This window comes from Cydia pomonella, chromosome 15 (genome assembly GCF_033807575.1).
Source record: "Cydia pomonella isolate Wapato2018A chromosome 15, ilCydPomo1, whole genome shotgun sequence".
Classification (NCBI taxonomy): Eukaryota; Metazoa; Arthropoda; class Insecta; order Lepidoptera; family Tortricidae; genus Cydia; species Cydia pomonella.
This window is the reverse complement of record NC_084717.1, coordinates 13,848,451-13,867,917: the sequence shown is the minus strand read 5'-3', so window position 1 is coordinate 13,867,917 and position 19,467 is coordinate 13,848,451. Positions and strand designations below refer to the sequence as shown.

General features: G+C 40.2%; 2 protein-coding genes across 5 annotated transcripts in view; one reads left to right on the top strand and one right to left on the bottom strand.

The window, feature by feature from the left end:
- LOC133525931 (protein sprint) overlaps nucleotides 1–19,467 on the top strand; it is a 474,626-nt gene that overhangs the window by 214,728 nt on the left and 240,431 nt on the right. The gene's annotated exons all lie outside the window — the stretch shown is intronic.
- LOC133525927 (protein unc-80 homolog) overlaps nucleotides 1–19,467 on the bottom strand; it is a 59,934-nt gene that overhangs the window by 34,306 nt on the left and 6,161 nt on the right. Inside the window, exons 7-29 of the mRNA XM_061862349.1 lie at nucleotides 18,655–18,871; nucleotides 17,189–17,379; nucleotides 16,951–17,108; nucleotides 16,435–16,534; nucleotides 16,154–16,257; nucleotides 14,924–15,302; nucleotides 14,707–14,846; nucleotides 14,239–14,268; nucleotides 13,230–13,374; nucleotides 12,723–12,920; nucleotides 12,311–12,499; nucleotides 11,806–11,939; nucleotides 11,065–11,303; nucleotides 10,416–10,609; nucleotides 10,020–10,174; nucleotides 8,222–8,351; nucleotides 7,341–7,533; nucleotides 4,647–4,824; nucleotides 3,345–3,439; nucleotides 2,279–2,469; nucleotides 1,701–1,818; nucleotides 1,562–1,626; nucleotides 1,039–1,174 (exon numbers count right to left, since the gene is read on the bottom strand). Of these exons, the coding sequence (XP_061718333.1) occupies nucleotides 1,039–1,174; nucleotides 1,562–1,626; nucleotides 1,701–1,818; nucleotides 2,279–2,469; nucleotides 3,345–3,439; nucleotides 4,647–4,824; nucleotides 7,341–7,533; nucleotides 8,222–8,351; nucleotides 10,020–10,174; nucleotides 10,416–10,609; nucleotides 11,065–11,303; nucleotides 11,806–11,939; nucleotides 12,311–12,499; nucleotides 12,723–12,920; nucleotides 13,230–13,374; nucleotides 14,239–14,268; nucleotides 14,707–14,846; nucleotides 14,924–15,302; nucleotides 16,154–16,257; nucleotides 16,435–16,534; nucleotides 16,951–17,108; nucleotides 17,189–17,379; nucleotides 18,655–18,871 (3,679 nt within the window). The remainder of the gene's footprint in view (nucleotides 1–1,038; nucleotides 1,175–1,561; nucleotides 1,627–1,700; nucleotides 1,819–2,278; nucleotides 2,470–3,344; nucleotides 3,440–4,646; nucleotides 4,825–7,340; nucleotides 7,534–8,221; nucleotides 8,352–10,019; nucleotides 10,175–10,415; nucleotides 10,610–11,064; nucleotides 11,304–11,805; nucleotides 11,940–12,310; nucleotides 12,500–12,722; nucleotides 12,921–13,229; nucleotides 13,375–14,238; nucleotides 14,269–14,706; nucleotides 14,847–14,923; nucleotides 15,303–16,153; nucleotides 16,258–16,434; nucleotides 16,535–16,950; nucleotides 17,109–17,188; nucleotides 17,380–18,654; nucleotides 18,872–19,467) is intronic.

Below are 19,467 nucleotides of genomic sequence, written 5' to 3'. Positions count from 1 at the left end.
GTCATACCTAACCAAATCGATTTTGATGTAGTTATGAAGCAATTACAACATCATCACAGATAAGAAATTTGTTGTAACAAAACAGTTTATCGTAATGTTGGCCATTATTTACGGATTTTGAAGGCATCATAGAGGGTTTATATGTGTGTAGATAAAACTATTGTATGGCGGTCAGCGTCGAGTTTGTGGTTCGTGGCTGAGGCATGAACCGATGGTGAGGAGAGAATACTCTCGACGCTGACGGTTTTAGTTTTAAATTAGTTGTTGGCAAAAAAAAAATCGTTTATGGAACAAGATTTTATTGCTGAATGTACTTTTCTTTCCACAGGCAACTAATACCTACTCATCAATATCCATCTCCATAATATTATTAATATTGCATTGTCATCCGATTTACATATGTATGCAAAATTTCAGCTCAATCGGAAAGTGGGTCAAAGGCTTTCAAGATTTGGCCCACACTAACTAACTAACGAGTGCATACTAACAGGGCAAGTTAAATAAAAGCTTGTAATAAAACTAAATGTACGACATTAATTAAGTACGAAGGTCATGAAGTCGCAGTCGCATATTTTTGTCTGGTTTATCAAATTACCGCTGCATGTATCATGCTTGTGCGAATTAATATGATTCGTTTTTCAAAAGTAACATCATTTACACAGTATACGTAAGACGAAAGTGGAGGACCCGCGCGAAATTACCTATCCATGCAAACGTAGTCTTCATTTTCCTCTTTAGAGATTAACAGTATTGAAAATATTTTCACACATTTTTTTGTATATCAACCATAGCTATGCCCCTACGTTTGATTTTATTTCCAATTTTTAATTATTATAGTTAGGATCATTTAAAGATTTTTATGAAACCTGTTTTTACTCCTAATCTTTACAATAATCAAAAAGTCAAACGCAGCGGCATAGCTATGCTACAATCAAATTATGTAAAAAATGTCAATGGAATGAGGAAAATGGGGACTACGTTTGTATGGAGAGACGACCGTCCTCTTTCCTCTTAATCAAGCTGAAATGAGTCACTCACCTTCGTCGAGGAAGTCCTCCTCCTCATCTTGCTGCAGCAGGTCGCGTTGTCCGTCGGGGTCGGTCACGACGTTAATAACGTTGTCGATGTATTTTTTGTCTTCTATTAACATCTCTTCCAACCGGTTTCCTATAGCCTGCGTTGAAAATAGTCCATTAGCTAATTATCGTGATAAAAATGATGAAAAAATAACACTTATTTATTTAGCGTCCCGTTATTGCGCTACTTTCCATCCAGCTCTAGTTTTCGTTCATTTGACGAAATTTGGACATATACCTCGCCGCATAAATTACGTATTACATTGCAATCACTGAAGTCTTAATAATAGATCAATATCTACATTAAAAATGAAATTTCGCAAGTTGCGAATTAATAATGAAATATATTATTCGCGAATAGCCAGTCAAGTGGACGAAAACTAGAACCTAGACGGAAATTAGCGCACTATATACTTAATGAAAAGTCATGACCTTATGACACCGGTTGTAGATTCAATTTCTGAATACTGCAGAAAAACACTTACTTCAGCCCATTGATAAAATAGTTTTGCAGCTAAACGTTGTCTTTTTAGGTGCGGACTCGTAGTGACTAGAAAAAAAAACAATTTTAAGATCCCTATTAATTTATCAAAGCAAGTAAACATTGATTAAACTTTTATTTACCGGTTGCTTTAGACATATTGGACTTCAACCAGTAGGGCCACTGGCCTTTGTTGCAGTTGTGGACCAAATGTGCACACTCAAGTAGCATGGCGGCTCTTCCGACCACCACCGTGTTAGGCTGAAACAATACAATCAAATGTTACGATGTAAGTTACACTATTACAGAATAAGTATTTCATATAGACCGGCCAATCCCCACCCCATCCCGAATGAAGTTACCTCATCCTGCGGCAGAAGATTATCTACAGATTGACAGAATTTTAGTTCGATTAGTAAGGCGATGACAGTAAGTTCAACCGATATTTTCAACTGACTGCCCTAAGGAACACACACACACACGAACACACATTGTTGCGTATACAGATATGACGTGCGAAAATAGATACTTAAACAATTCCCGTAATATGGCGTGTACAAGTGACACTAGTTGCCCAGTCCTCATAAGCCCAAAAAGGGTATCAACCTCGGAATGAGAGATAGTAAGCTGGAAAGTCGGGCAGCATCTAAAGCGCGGCAGGCCGGCCTACAACGGCCCGGAGCTTCCGCACCGCCTCTGACTTTACAGGTAAAGTGGTCACCAAGTCCAGCAGCGCGGCCATGAAGAGCGCATCCGGCGTGGCGCCGGGCTGCGTGGCGTCCAGCAGGAAGCTGAAGCGCGCCAGCCCCGCGCAGAGCGGCGCCGCCGCCACCAGCCGCCGCCGCTTCAGCACCACCACCTCCGACTCGCCGCCTCCCGAGCCGCCCTCGGCCGAGCCGCGCCGGGACATGTCTGTGGAATGTTGGAGCGGATAATACCAGGAATCGTACACAGCTACACATCATTTTATCCATACAACTCTTACAATACACCTGTATAAAGGCAGTATTAAATTGAACCCTCTTGCAGCTGGAATAGAGTTATTTATCACGTGTTTTTGTCATTGAATCTTGAATACAGTTTCAAAGATTTTGTTTTTTCGGCGAATTTTGTTTCGAGTGTGTACGGTAACAAATATTTATGTCAACGTTTTCGTCATAACACATAGATCTCAATTTTGTATGTATACTATTGGATCTGTTTAGCTTTTAGCCATGAAGCATTCTGTTTGTCTACGTCTGTAGTGCAAGTCTGTTTTTATATTACATGTAGATATTGTTATATCACTGTAATTTCAGCTATACTCGTAAGTTTTAACCAAATCGAACTGTAATTTAGTATAATACGAGATAGAAAGTAGATTAGGTAATTGAATTGCCATTTAAGTATCTGGGTTATAGAATAGAGTTAAGTAAGTAAAATTTATTTGGGCCTGTTTCATAATATCCAAGTATGTAAAGTATTGGATAACTAATTAACAAATAAATTAACTGCCAGATAAAACTTCCTGCAAAACTTAGCACATTATCAACCAGTTAAGCTTATTTGAGGATAGTCGTAGCTTATTAGAAACGCCAACAGTGACTTAATTCGTCAAGTGGCAAGTAGCCTATTCAGGACTTTACTTGGACATTGTGAAACAGGCCCTTAGTGAAATGTATTTGTTTTCCATTAGGCTTAATCGACGACACTGTATTACAGAAATATACTCGACAGCCGGTTTTAGCTTTATGGAAAATCAAAGTGGATTACGCAGTTACTAAATAAAATATATAGGGTACCCTTACATCCGCCACTTGTTTCCTCGATGCTGCCGTCTCTTTTCTTCCCCATCTTTCTCAGACCAAATCTGTTCAACCTGTCTTCTACCCGTTTACGAGCTCTGAAAATAAATGACTCAATTTAGGAAAATACAATGGGGAGCTTTGGAATAATTCCGAAAAGTAAGGTGGTCTACTTCAAAAAAGAACTATTTGTACCTATTGTTCGATTTTTTTTAGCATTAGAAAAAAGGTAAGCGATCTTGACGTGTCTTTTTATTAAAAAAACACTTTTGAAAAATAAGTCACAGCAAATATGTAACAATTATAAATCATACACGATTATTTACATCATTTTGCTTTCATAAGCAATAATATACCTACCTAAACAAATTTTTATAAAGCGTGTTTCGATAATTTTCGAAAAAAAGATACATCAAGATTATTAACCTTTTTTCAAATGCAAAAAAAAAACGAACTATAGTGATAATGACACATAAACGTAAAAAACGTACTCTATAAAACTGACTTGGATAGCAGATTTTATATAGATAAATATTCGGAATTAAGCCAAAGCACCTAACAATGTTTTCTAAAATCATTACCACAAATACAGAGCGTATAAATATAAAGCTCGAATCGTGTTAAGCGGACTACGAATTATAATAACCTACAAAATTTAAGCGTACATTTTGGTGAAAAATATTTATAGTCAGAAAATGTTTAAATGGATAATGTTAATACCTGATACAAACCATTAGTCCAGCAGCTTAAAATGTACTTTATAGTTCACGAGAAAAACCAACAAACATTTAAATACCACCGACAAATATTTATAGCATCCTAAGCATCAGCAAATAGCTTAACACCGAAGTGATATTTTAAAAACGTAACGTAAGTTACATAACAGTTAACCATTTTGTAAGGCGGCGTTGTTTTTAATTCAACACGTTCACGCATGTTAAGAGTTGTCGTATTTTTTATTTTATTTAATGCTATTTATTTTATCGAATATTATAGTAATATTAGATATAGTGCCATTTTGTTTTTTTTTTTTTTTTTATGTTGGTCCCATGGAGTTTGATGATTTGCTGATTGGATCATACTTAAAGTAAGTCGTGCGCACGCACCTCAGACCGCATACTGACCCAGTTGCATTGGTGACAGTATGAGCCGCCCCACACTAGCGTCTTTCGAGCGTCGGCGTCTAGTCAGCGCAATAGAAAATGGCGTCGCTGCGCAGTTGCGTCGAGCAGCAGCCATAGAGTTGACTAGACGCCGACGCTCGGGAGACGCTCGTTTGGGGTGGCCCTATAAACGCAACCGTACCTGTTGAGCGTGTAGCCGACGCGGCGCTTGACGTGCACGGGGCGGCTGGGCAGCGGCTGCGCGGCGAGGTTGGGCCGCGCCAGCGAGATCATGCTGCCCGAGATGGGCAAGGATTCGCCGGAACCGCCGCCGTTACGCAGCAGTGACGCCGACTGCGGCTTATGCCGGAACCAGTTCACTGAAGAACACGCAAGAAATTAACTGACAAATTCCATTATTAAAGTATTGAGATTGACTGACTTAAGTTCCTACATAGAATACCAAAAAAAACTGTTCTTGTAGTACATGGTTGTAATACATGGCTTAATCCTGAAATATGCAAAGTGCTCCTTTTAATGATAAGAAATGGCGGTTTGATTACGCTCCTACTATGATTGTGGTGCCGTCCATAGTGGGTGTGGGACAGTGAACGGAAATAAAACATGGAAGCATTCTGAACGGTCAATTATAGCCCAACGTAAACTACCCTAAGGTGGGCGGGGTTACAAACTACTCGATTGGCAACTTCAGTTCGACCGATATGACAGTCAGTGATAGATGGCTAAATCGGTTTATAAAAACAACGTTTTTTTACAATTAAAAAAGTCTTCATGTGTCGTGAAGTGCTGCAGAAGTTATGCTGAACATTCCAAGGACAGTAGGATCACGAACTGCATACGACTTTCATAACAACATACGTCTTTTTAGATTACGAGGATGTAATGGAATATGCCAAATGAAGTAGATGATTTTATTAACTTATGTTTGATTTAGATATTTTCTATATTATAATAAATTCCTTATTACAGATTTGTATGTTCCTTCTATCTTTCATGGGAGGGACCTATAAAAAACTACCTAGTTATTCGTTATTCGTTATTCGTATTCGCGGGCTGGGTTTCCGCAACTCGACGTCGCAATTCGCGCCTATTTTGCGTGATGGCAACTACCTAGTTATTTGGTATACTTTAGGTATAATCCGATTCCCACAAGATGCTATTCGCAGCGAACTATGGAAAAAAGCTGTCCAATTAGAGAGACATGAAATTGATTGAATGCCTGGCAAGAGATCTAGAACATGTTTTATTAATACCAAAGATGAAGATTTCAACTTGTCAAAAAAAGGGTTCACACAGCTTAATAAAACCGCAGTTCGTTCAATGGTTTGTTACGCCCGCCCTGTGACAACCAACCCGTGAGATAACCATACCCGGTCTCCTATATGTAGTATATGTAGATATTTTTTCTGTCACTCTTTCAATGAAATTGTTTAACAAATACATACATTATCCGAAAATGTGGATCATTTGAATCCACCCTCTACTGTCATATATCCCAGATCCCTGTATGGCTAAGACTGTCGAAACTTGCAGTTGCCCAGAAACTTTTGCTCCGTCTTGCATTTAGACAACGCACGTAGAGGTCAGTATTTCCGAAAAAAAAACTTCCGTTGGAACTGAAAGTGGGGATGAGCCTTTATTGTCACGCAGTCTTTTCAAATATTTTTGACCCGATTGTACCCATGTAAATTTTGCTGGCTGTACCTGAAGTACCTGAACGTGACTACGCTCTGCCATACAGATTAATAATAAAAATGTTCTAGGTATATAAATACTTATTATAGCGGAATATGTTAACATGTGCGGATTCCGTGTTTTATTTCCGTTCACTGGTGTGGGACATATTGCTTATTTGACAGCTGCCAAATAGTATGAAGATGTCGCCCCACGAAAGTTCATATTTTCACCGGGTCGTGCGTTAGCGTCGCTTATATTTCCTCCACCCTCCACCAACGTCGTTCAAATCCAATACGTAACGCCATATTTAAATAAGAACTGCATTCTAAACATGTCCACGCGTCAAAATGTCCATTTAGCGTCGCTTATGTTTGGCATTGTACACCACCAGCCTTCGTACCTTTATAAGAAGCTAACCTGGGCTCATAACTCCAGATCCTCGGAGGTTAGGTCATCTAGAAACCTACAACTTGTCTGCCCTCGTCACCACTCAGTGGCCTTTAGTGATTGTTTCCGGTACGCTGCTACGAAGGTTTGGAATGAACTGCCTCCACCAGTCCGTTCGCTGAAGTTCTTAAGTGGCTTCAAATCGAAATGTCGTGCACACTTATTTGAAATTCAAGTACAATCGTCCTAGTGACATGTCTATAAATCACACTTACGTTTTCACGGCAAATTAATGTAATTTTGTAGCGGTTCTTAGTTGATATTGTAATGTTCATGGCCATGATTTTTTTTTCTGGTTTTTAATTTTAAATGTTTAGTTTTTATATCAATGTTTTATGTTAGAATGTTAATTTCTTTGTGTTTCGTTGGCGCACGTGTCACCATTAACTCTAGACTAAGTTAGTTCCCCACAGAAAACCATCGTCACGAATTGCCGCGGCATTATGCTGAGTGGGGATCCTATTTTGGCGTCCAAATGTTTTTTTATGTCTGCATGCCTTCTTTTTTATGTACTATGTTGTGGCGTTAAAAAAATGTATTTTCTTTCTTTCTTCTTTCAATACAACAAATTAAAAGTGTCCATACTGTTCATAGGTTCAGTATTTGATGATCCCAGAAAATGGTTCCAACTATTTCAACAGTCATTAATTTGACGATCATTCTTGTGCCCTAGGTAGAAATTCTCTTAGAGGTTGCTGAGCCACATACATAGATAAATAAATTAAATGTGTAAATATTTATTGCGCATTACCTAAGCCGCTGAAGTGGAACTTGGAGGGCACGGATTTGGAGTGCGATATGTTATGGTGGGGCGTCATATCAGCCGACGAGGTGGAGGGGATGGTGCGCTCGGACTGGCGCGGCGTCAGCGGGTAGCGGCGCGTGCGCACCGACAGCGGCGACTGGCTGGCCGACTCCGACCCTCCCTCGGTCTCCAGTAGACTCTGCTAATCGAGTGAAACCTTAGTATGCCAATATGCCGGAAAACGACCTATTAAGTCAACAAAATTTGATTAATTGACAGAAAGTTATCCTTTCAACTCCTCAAAAATGACGTATGCTATCTGAAGGGCTATAGGAGGAATCTTCTGTCAATGCACTTGTAAAATTAGCATAATATGACAATCAATAGCGTAATACTTAAAAAAAAAGGGTTGACAAAACTACGAAGCCTAAATTTGCCTCCAGCCACATTAACTTGGCCAGAACTAATGTTATGCGCTGTTGCGGGTCAGTATTAAATATGCTGAGGTGAGCCCATTTCGTGGTAAACAATGTCAGCAGATTTTTTTAAAATATATATATACTTCTGTATGTAATTTAAGTTTTATCACGAAATAAATGATTTATGACTAATCTGTAATCAAAATTATACTATTGTAGCTGATGAAAAATTCGACATGTCGGGAAGATAAAAACTAAGTTAGGATATTTGGATTTTCTTTTTTTCACATTAAACTATTTTTATTATATATTCACATTAAATAAATAGTCATTGTGATTTTAATGGGCATGTATTTTTTTGGCAAAATTATATTTTATTCAAGCAGTGTTGGGCACAGAAGGCAAAATTATAATGGATTCCTTTAATGATCAAGGAGTGTATTTATTTTATATGTTCGAGTAACTTACATGTGCCCCCGTAGATGAAGTGCTCCTCTTCTTGAAGGTGAACTTTTTATGACTCCTGTCGTCAGCAGCACAGCCCGAGTCTGCTCCTGTGTCAGAGCCGCGCTCGTCGTCTTGACTGCGAGGTATATGTCTGTGAATTGGTATTTCACATTAATTATCAATTTAAATTTGCAAGGAAATAAAATAAAAAATATTCATCGAACCCAAAATACGACATCACTTATCTTTTCACTTTGTCTCCGGAGAGACAAGTGCTAATTACTCCCAGGGAGATGGAAAGTGTCGCCAAAAGGTGACGTTTGACAATTCACTTACTACAAAAGATATAGTAATCGTACGGTGCATTTTTATTCAGCAAATGTTTACACATCGCGGTGTCAAGCAGCCCGCTCAGTGCCACCACTCGGAACTCCTCGCCGTGGACTTCGCGAACGTAACTCTGTTTATACCTTATGACGCGAGTTGTCTGCATATTGGCCTCTTCGGTTGGCTGTCTGGTCGCTCCGCGGTGTCGAGCAGCCCGCTCAGTGCCACCACTCGGAACTCCTCGCCGTGGACTTCGCGAACGTAACTCTGTTTATACCTTATGACGCGAGTTGTCTGCATGTTGGCTTCCTTCGGTTGGCTGTCTGGTCGCTACGCGGTGTCGAGCAGCCCGCTCAGTGCCACCACTCGGAACTCCTCGCCGTGGACTTCGCGAACGTAACTCTGTTTATACCTTATGACGCGAGTTGTCTGCATGTTGGCCTCCTTCGGTTGGCTGTCTGGTCGCTACGCGGTGTCGAGCAGCCCGCTCAGTGCCACCACTCGGAACTCCTCGCTGTGGACTTCGCGAACGTAACTCTGTTTATACCTTATGACGCGAGTTGTCTGCATGTTGGCCTCCTTCGGTTGGCTGTCTGGTCGCTCCGCGGTGTCGAGCAGCCCGCTCAGTGCCACCACTCGGAACTCCTCGCCGTGGACTTCGCGAACGTAACTCTGTTTATACCTTATGACGCGAGTTGTCTGCATGTTGGCTTCCTTCGGTTGGCTGTCTGGTCGCTACGCGGTGTCGAGCAGCCCGCTCAGTGCCACCACTCGGAACTCCTCGCCGTGGACTTCGCGAACGTAACTCTGTTTATACCTTATGACGCGAGTTGTCTGCATGTTGGCCTCCTTCGGTTGGCTGTCTGGTCGCTACGCGGTGTCGAGCAGCCCGCTCAGTGCCACCACTCGGAACTCCTCGCCGTGGACTTCGCGAACGTAACTCTGTTTATACCTTATGACGCGAGTTGTCTGCATGTTGGCCTCCTTCGGTTGGCTGTCTGGTCGCTCCGCGGTGTCGAGCAGCCCGCTCAGTGCCACCACTCGGAACTCCTCGCCGTGGACTTCGCGAACGTAACTCTGTTTATACCTTATGACGCGAGTTGTCTGCATGTTGGCTTCCTTCGGTTGGCTGTCTGGTCGCTACGCGGTGTCGAGCAGCCCGCTCAGTGCCACCACTCGGAACTCCTCGCCGTGGACTTCGCGAACGTAACTCTGTTTATACCTTATGACGCGAGTTGTCTGCATGTTGGCTTCCTTCGGTTGGCTGTCTGGTCGCTACGCGGTGTCGAGCAGCCCGCTCAGTGCCACCACTCGGAACTCCTCGCCGTGGACTTCGCGAACGTAAATCTGTTTGTACCTTATGACGCGAGTTGTCTGCATGTTGGCCTCCTTCGGTTGGCTGTCTGGTCGCTCCGCGGTGTCGAGCAGCCCGCTCAGTGCCACCACTCGGAACTCCTCGCCGTGGACTTCGCGAACGTAACTCTGTTTGTACCTTATGACGCGAGTTGTCTGCATGTTGGCCTCCTTCGGTTGGCTGTCTGGTCGCTCCGCGGTGTCGAGCAGCCCGCTCAGTGCCACCACTCGGAACTCCCCGCCATGGACTTCGTGAACGTAACTCAGCAGAAGTCGCACTTGCAAGTATAGATTCTGTGAAATAAATGTTACATTAAGGGCCACTTGCCCTTCCTGGGTTTGCCACTAACTCTGAGTTAACCCAGGATTAAATTGTAGTGGTAACACTGGGTTTAACCGGTTAACCTCGAGTTAGTGGCCAACCCTGGATGACGCAAGTGGCCCTTAAAGAAAGAAAAGGCAGTATGGCAACTTTCGGTCAAATTTATAGCTCGCGGGCCATAGCTACGGAAATAACTTTTTATTGAAATCTCACCGCATTGTCGAGCATCTTGAGCTCCTTGTGCATGGCGGCGAACCTGGTGACGAGCACCCGGAAGGTGGACTCGACGACGAAGGTCTCGACGGCGCGGTTGGCGTTGGGCCCCAGCCCCGCGCCGAAGTTGGTCGCGTACCCACTCTGCAGGTGGCTCATGTCCGGCGACTTCGACGTGTTGCGCTTTTGTTGATCTGGACAGGGAAATCAGTTTATATGGGCATATCAAGCACCTTTAATAGAATTTGGCATTTGCGTCTAGCCTCATAGCGTGTCTGGCGCGAAACAATTTCACGCGTTATTAAATTAGATGCATTTTTCATGTCATGATATGTAAGGTTCGTTCTTGGACTTCTTGAAACAGACAAATAGCGTAATTCAGAAACGTCTGTGAAATCTGAAATGTATGTGTTTGTTAGAAAAATAAATTAGTTAACACTGGTAATCATCAAGAATGAGCACACAATGCAGTATGTAAGGTCGATTTTGGACGTTGCAAATTGAAAATACCGTTTGTAAGTATGACATAAAATTATATTATTATTTGTTTGTTTGTAGTAGGAGCAGATCCGAACCAAGCGTTTGGACCCCAAAAGTTAGGGGCAGACAAAGGCAAGGTCAGGGGCACCATTAAAAGTAATGAACTTACTCATAGGCGACACCATCATAGATGGATCGGCGCAAAACCCGATGGTAGAGTGCAGGTTGTCCAACACTTCTTTAATGGGAGCAAACTTCGTCATCTCTTTCAGTCTTAGCGTAAACTTGGAGACAGACGCTGTTCTCAGTTGCCGAAGAGACTTCTTGGCTTGGATTCGAAGGGTGTCAGCTATGGGGCAGCGGAGAGCCGTGGCGCATCCGTGAGAACAGCCTAGTTGGCGGAGTAACCTAAAAATATATTTAGACATAGACAATTAATGGAAACATAGCTATTCTCTTTTGGGTATAGCGTGTCTTAAGGAAAAACCGCAGACAAGTAATTTTGTCAAAAAAACAATGTAGGTTGTCATTGTGTTTTGAAATATAACAACATTGTGTTAAATAAGCGGGATGACTAGGACACATTTTGTCAAGAGTAGCATGAGTTGAGTATGCACTAGATAAGTCGGAACGGCAGCTTTCAGGCAACTAAAAGTGTTGATTGTTAAAAGCTTTAAACACCTCCCTGAATTTAGTAACTGATGACAGTGATGCAGCCATATGCTCAAGTGAGATGGTGATATCTCCATCTTGTCTCACGTTTTGCGGCGCTTCTCTCGTCACTTACGAAATCCAGGAAGCTCTTAAGTAATAAAAAAGCCTAAATAAATTCAAGATCGTGAAGGGAATACATCGCCACCGCTCTTTTATCTTGTTATTTATATGTCTGAATAGTTAAATCCGTGGTCACCTGAGAATGATATGCAGTAACATATAATAGGGGCAGTCCAAGTCCTCTTCCTCTCTCTTTTCCTTGGTGCTGTCGCCGGTTTCCACATTAGTTGAATCCTGGCTTTGCGCGCAAGGTAGCCCGGAGTCTCTTCCCTAGAACACACACGATATTTTAGTATCAAAACACATTGAGATAGATTCTTTCATATTTGTATTTTTATTGTTTGTGCGGCGTTAAGTCTTGGGTGAGATGTTACTGGTATACCTAATAGGTATTTACGTAATTTGATCGTTTCAGATATTAGCTAAAATAGCTAAATGATAAGTTTATTAGATTTTTGTAAGCCGATAAAGGCTTTAATTTTAGTTAAAATTTGGTAACTATAAAAATAAACTTACTTATGCCTATACGACTAGCGGGCAATTCGTGTATCTAATGCATTAAAATATAATGATTAGTGTATGTAGCGTGGCAATTTTTCGACTTAGCCGCGCAAAAACATAAATTATAGTTTCCACTTTACCTTGTTATCCTTATCCTTCATAAACTCGGTCAAGGGGTCGACACATCCAGGCTGGTTGTCTTCCACGTTGGTACTGTTCCAGTTCTTATGGACTCCCAACTCCATTAACGTGTCGACTAGGTTCAATATAACTTCCATCACTCGAATTGATATGTAGTGACTGTCCATTACACATACTGAGTAAACAGCCTGAAATGGATTGTACATTAAAAATGTTATACAGTACCTAGTCGGTTATTATGTTTGCTCCAGGAAACCGAAGGCTTAAAATACTTTTCAATTTGGGTTTAAAGGTGGCAAACTTTTGGTATTGTGACTGTTTTCGTCTTTTACTCACAAATATTGTTTTACGAGTACATGCTCAATTGCTCAGGGTTGCATAGTTGCTGACTGAAAAGATTACTGATATTACCTTCAATACGACTTGGAAGTCGATATCCCCGTCTTTAGTGATATAGTGTATGGAGCCGGGCGCCTCCTGCACCTCCTCGACGACGTACGTGATGTTGGAGTCGGTCTGCGAGCGCGTGAGGCTCGGCTTGCGCTCCGGCGAGGCCATGTGCTGCGAACCCACCATGCTCACAGAGTCCATCTGCGATTCTAGCGAGCCCTGCGTAAATAACACGGGTTACCAGACCGTTCATTATTTAAAAGTTACGTTTAAATCTAGCGAATGCGCCACTAGTGTACTGCGAAGCATTAGTAAAATTATTAATAATAATAAATAACAAGGCGCATTTAGCAGGTCTGGACAGACCTTGAAAATCTTCGAAAATCAGCGTTATACGTAGCGAAAATCAGTGTTAGTATCAAAGAGCTGTTGTGAATGAAACCACCTAAATGAAATATATATCTCCAGCACTGTTGCAGATAATACATAGATTTAATCATGTCGTAATTATATACATAGGTTATGTACCTGTTGAGTTTTGGAAAGATAATCCGGTGACGGCGTTGGCGTGTGCTCCGTGACGGTTATAATTGGGTTCTTCTTTTTTTGCATATTCGTGGGCTTCGCGCCCACAAACCCATGTGCTCGCTCCGTCTTTATCTCTCCAATGTACCTGCAATACCGTTCTCTTTTTAATTAAAAGAAAAACAAATTTTCTGAGGGACTAGCACTGGCCATTATATCGCAAGATGGATAGTTTTATGCGCCCAGGACTTCAGTCACGCGATCGACTGTGCTAGACCCGCTGTGACACCAACTTCATTTGTTATCAGATATTAAATTTAGAATCACAAAACCAATACGATTTTTACAACGGTTTATCCAGTGGTTTAGTTACATTCTACTGTATTTACTGTGCTCATGCTATGAAGTATTGCAGCAAGTATTTCTCTATAACATGCCATGTTTTAATTTATTTGAACACAGTTGATTCTTATTTACATTCTTATTTACATGTTCTTAAATGAAAGCGATATAGTGCCGAATGCAACCCACATCCTAGCTAATATAAAAGAGACGGAAGCAGTTATAAGGTTAAGCAAGATAAATAAATATAGATACTGTCGCTTACACGTATAGGTGCGTCTCTATCCATCACCCCTATGATGGCGTGATTGTTTAATAGTATGCTTATCTGTTTAACTACAATTTAATGCGGATATTTAGAACTAAAAGACAATCTACAAATACTTAGCACTGAAATATACGCATGAACTGCATGTTGCCTGGTGAATCTTGTGCGTGCATACAACCACTTTGATGTTTGTGCGCGTTTAGTGTGTGTTCTTGTGCTCAAGTTGTATCAAAGTAATTGTTAACTTGTCTAAGCCTAGTCAGATAGCGCGCCCGCTCTAAATTACTTAATAAAAAGTTCTAGGCGTAAAGAAAAATACGCGACATCCGGAAGAGCCGGCAACGATAGGCTTGCATCTACAACGAAGCGACTACCTACTGTCCTCGGGAATACTTCACTTACCCATTGGAGGCTAGCTCGTCTATCAGACAGCTAGCGACCCAACGTTCGTCCACAATAAAGTACGGGAAAAAGCGTTAACAACACGGGAGAAAGAGAAAATACATATGTTTAAACAGGAAATGTCAGAGAAATGTGAGGAGGTTTAAATCATGCTGTGCTGGATTAGAAAAAATATAATAAATTCAAATTTTTAGCTCTAATTCGAATGGAATGTAAAATCCGCACTAATTAGCATTTAAATCTAGCGAATTAAAGGTCCTATGGAATGGAAAAAAGCTTCTATCATAAGTACCATAGCTCATAGCTTCAAAAGCCTGAAATTTTGTAACTTCCCAGAATGTGTTTAAAATTACTAGTTCCACCTGCCTTTGGTTTTGTTAAATGATATACTTTGCAAATGCATAGGTAATATTGGATGGGGATAGCCAAACAGTAAAAATATTAAATTATATTTAGATATCTACTCACCTAAGACTAGGCATACTTTTGCCTTTGATCAGATTACATGGCAGGAGGTCGCCGGTTAGACGAGGGGCTATCGCCGGGAAATGAGATCCTAAAGCAGAATTCGGTCTATCTTCATTATTGTCCAGACTTCTATGATACTCCTGAAAAAAATACGTTTTAATTTCCACCCTACAAGCGAATATAAAGCAATAGAGAGGTAATAAAAAATAATATCTACAGATAGCATTCTTACGGCAGTATGGAAACTGAACTTGTGATCATCGTGTCCAATTTTCTCTAATGCCTTTTCTGATTTCGAGAACATTTTCGTTTCTACAAAAGCTTTGAGATCGGCCATTTTCATTTTCCTTTTAACTTTTTCACTCGCCCGTCTCGTCAGGGGTTCTTCCTCAAGTTTGGGAGAAGCCAGAGGGTAAGATATTTCAGTAACTGGGGACTCCTTCAAATCGGGAACCTCCATGAAGTTTTTAAGAGAATCCCTTTTCTTCATTTCGGGACTTTGATATATGGAAACTTCGATTTTGGGAATGGGTAGGGAATTACTTCTTCTTCTCGGTTGTGTTTGTTTAGATAGGTCATCGCATATGTCGCGTAATCTGAAAAGTGCGAAGTCTTAAAAGTGAGCATTTACATTTGTTAAAGGATAAAGTCGAATACTTACTGATTGCCAATCCTAATGAGGGACTAGGGCTAGGAAAGTAATGAAAAGGAAGCCAGTAGAAGTAGAAATCAGTTAAATTTCTGTTTCTAGAATACGCCAGTAAGAACTAGCAGGTGCACCGTTAATTTTTACAGTACGTATGGTGTTACTTTACCGCACTAGTGCGATAACTAGCACTTTACGTGCCTATGTCGTAATTTTAAAGGGCCATACGTACGATCACGTCTGAAAATATCGATACGAAAAAAGTGCCAAAAATGTGTATAAACGACTTCATTGCCCATATATTAAGGTAGTGTACATATTTATGGCACATTTTTCGTACCGATATTTTCAAACGTGACTGAAAACGTTGTACGATACACATACTATTTCACCACACCGGCACGTAAAGGCTCTTTTGATTATTCAAAAAATGGATGAGAAAGTTGCATATTATCCATAAGAGTGGAAAAGTAATTTGATGCATATTGTAGCTGGTAGAGTTGAGTTATAAGTCAGACAATATTTAATAGCGTTCATTTGGATTTGATTTGCAATCTTTTAGTTAGTATTTCCCTCACGTTTTTGTGGTGAAATATTTTCTGTGTTCACTCGGTAAGCATTTTGTTTAACCCTTGTGCCTTAAAACCCTTGCAACGCTCAATATTCCACTTTTCGAACCACTCGCTACGTACGTGGTTAAATTTTAGGATCTTTTCTCTTTCGTTTCGAGTACCAATATTAGCAAGAGAGTTTAGCGACAACTTGGCCCCTTGTAAAGCAAATAACTATCAAAATAAACACCTGTTATATAGGTAGTGCAGGGCCCAGTGGACGCCATCCTCCGTCCACTGCGTCGTGAACAGGCACCTAAGCGTGGCGACGTCTAAGAAAGTAGCTGATGATACCTGCCAAATGTAATAAACACTTTCTCACTGACAATCAGCATTTTAGCTACACCTACTGTTATAAGTTTGAATGGTAGTTTTTAGTGCTGAAGTTTAATCAATTATGTTTTGCTGTATTTAACTTTTCAACTATGCATGTATATTTATTGCATTCCAATCTATAATGTAATCACATACATGTGCCTGCTTAGCTGAACATGGTTTATCCATGGGACTCGGTGTTGGTTTAGGCTTTGAGGCAGAACCACTATCCGACAGGGACTCCTTATCTGACGAGCTGCAAATTATAACCGTTAATAACTCTTATTTTTGTCTTGTGTTCTTCTTGTACCGGATTACAAAACGCTAATTTCAGTATGTTGAACCGCCATAATGCCCCAGGTTAAGTTCCCGGTATCTTCAGCCCACGTAATACATTGCAACTTTTTATGTTATAATTTTTTATTCATATATTTAACCCCTTATGCAAAAACGCACTACAAGTTTCAATTAATTAATTTCTGTTAATCCCTTTCTTACAAATACATTATTCAAAATTAAGATTCCAGATTAAGACAACCAATTATTAGCTAATTGAGGCTTGTTCTGCGATTTAGAATAAGGGGGGGGGGGGGGGGGGTAAGTAATTTAAAAAAAATATATGCATAAATAAAATGATACAATTACATTGTATTTTTATACATAATTAATTACCTCATCTTTGTGACCTGTGGCAGCGGCTTGATGCCTGGTATTGGCTGTTTAGTTCCATCAGCTTTACGAACCTGAAAGAGGCTGGGATCAGCAGAATACACTGTATATGCTTCTTTTACGGCCCCACTGCATACCTCACTCGGCAGACGATAGATAAACTGTAAGGAAATAAAAGAAAACTCAGTCATAGTAAAATAATTCTTATTTAGTCAGTCATAAGAGTCAAACTTTGACTAACCACATGCTCCTCTTCAGTACTTGAGCTTTCTTCCGGTATAGTTTCTGGGAATATAGTGTCTTTTGGAGATGAAAGCCACTGTTCGTCCTCTGTACTGCCCTGTTTAGATGGAACCTCTGATTGGGACATAGATACGGTTTGACTCGGAGGACTACCATTTAATGTTCCCCCATCCTCTTTTGAAGGTTTACCTAAAAATAACATGTCAAGCAAATAATAATTCAATTATAAAACAATAGAAGGTATTACTAACTTCATAGTATATTCATGACCTTTTTAGAGTTCCGTAGTCAACTAGGAACCCTTATAGTTTCGCCATGTCCGTCTGTCTGTCTGTCTGTCCGAGGCTTTGCTCCGTGGTCGTTAGTGCTAGAAAGCTGAAATTCGGCATGGATATACAAATCAATAAAACCGACAAAGTCGTACAATAAAACCTAAAAATTTAATTTTTTTGAGGGTACCTCCCCTACACGTAAAGTGGGGGTGAATTTTTTTTTTTTGCTTCAACCCTACAGTGTGGGGTATCGTTGGAAAGGCCTTTCAAAACTAACAGGGGTCTTTAACAAACATTTTTTGATAAAGTGAATATATTCGGAGATAAACGCTCCGAAAGAGAAAAAAATGTGTCCCCCCCCTCTAACTTTTGAACCATAGGTCCAAAAAATATGAAAAAAAAAATCGTGAAAGACATTAAATGAAAACTATAGCGGACATGATCAGTTTAGCTGTTTTTGAGTTATCGCAAAAAGTTTCTCCCATAGTAAAAAGACTTACTTTAATTAGGTACTGATTATGCAAATTTGCCTATTTGTTTAACTCGCGTGAAAGGTACCGTTTCATCCCTTGGTTAACAATTTACTATAATTTAAGCTCCAGTTTAGCTTATTGTGACGGAAGAGTAACTACGGAACCCTACACTGAGCGTGGCCCGACATGCTCTTGGCCGGTTTTTTTTTCATTTATTGACAAACAAACGGTGCATTCCCATTTCTCCCCGTCCCACGTGACCACCGCCATACAGTTAATAAAACAGCAGATAATAAACAATAGTTTCCTTAATTTACAAAATATTTAAGTATTCCCCTAAAGTCGATTTGATTAATCTATTTTCAATTTCAATATTAGGGTGTTTTGGGGATTTCGACATTTTATATGCTTTTTGGTTAAAAGCCAGTTTAAATTTAAGGACAACAGATAAGGGCAATACGAAATTAGTATGTAATGAAACTATTTATTATTTCAGTATATACATTTAGATTTTTTTTAAACGAGGGCACTCGTTTTAAAAAAATTGGATGGCAAGAACCTAAGGATAGCCACAACCTTACCTACCAAGGAGAATTGGAAAAGAAAGTCACTGTCACAACCTACAAGAAAGTCAAGAGACTGGCAGAGAATAACCCGCCAACATATCCCTCAATAATTATTGATGATAGAGCTAGTAATTCTTTAAATTTCGTACTTACGCCCTAAAAAGATATCTCCATGTTGTGGCCTTTTGGTAACCTTGCTCCCTAAAGGTTTTGGTTTGGGCTTCACAAGTGTGGTGAAACAGGGGGCATCAGGATGTCTGTACTCCCAAAAACCTTGCCAGATCTTTAGGCCATTCTCTAAACGGAAGTTATTTGTGAAATCTGACTCTTTTAAGTTACCTGCGATTGGAGCAAATAGAAAAACAAATAGCTGAAACAATGAAAATAAAATGAATGAACTACATTTTAAAAAAACTTTGTGTTTACTTAGTAAGATATTCTTAAGCTATTGACGGTTTACATATAGGCATCATGAATTGAAATTATTAAGACGGTAGGTACAGTCAGCAACAAAAATATGAAGTGACAGCCAAACTGAACTCGTCAAATCCATATTTCAGTGATAACAAAGGTGTTTTATGGGTGCCCTATTGATTTTCCGACAAACAATACGCCGATTTTCGATTCGCTGACAACAATTCGCAGACGGGTTCTTTGGCCGAGTAACGATTGGCAGAATGTCATTACGCATAATAGTCGTTTGCACGAGTACTCAATACACCGAACATTGATACGCATATTTACTTTTCGTAGAATAATCATTTAGTGACTCTCACAATTACCCGAGAAATTATTGGTCGAAACATAATAGGTCGAATAATCATTTGGCATTAATATTGATTAACAAAACTTTGCTCTTATTTATGGCTAGACTAGGACATAACTAACCTACACAACAACTTTTAGTTTGAGTCTGATAAACATGGTTTTGATACATTTAATTATATACTTATTGTCATTAACAGA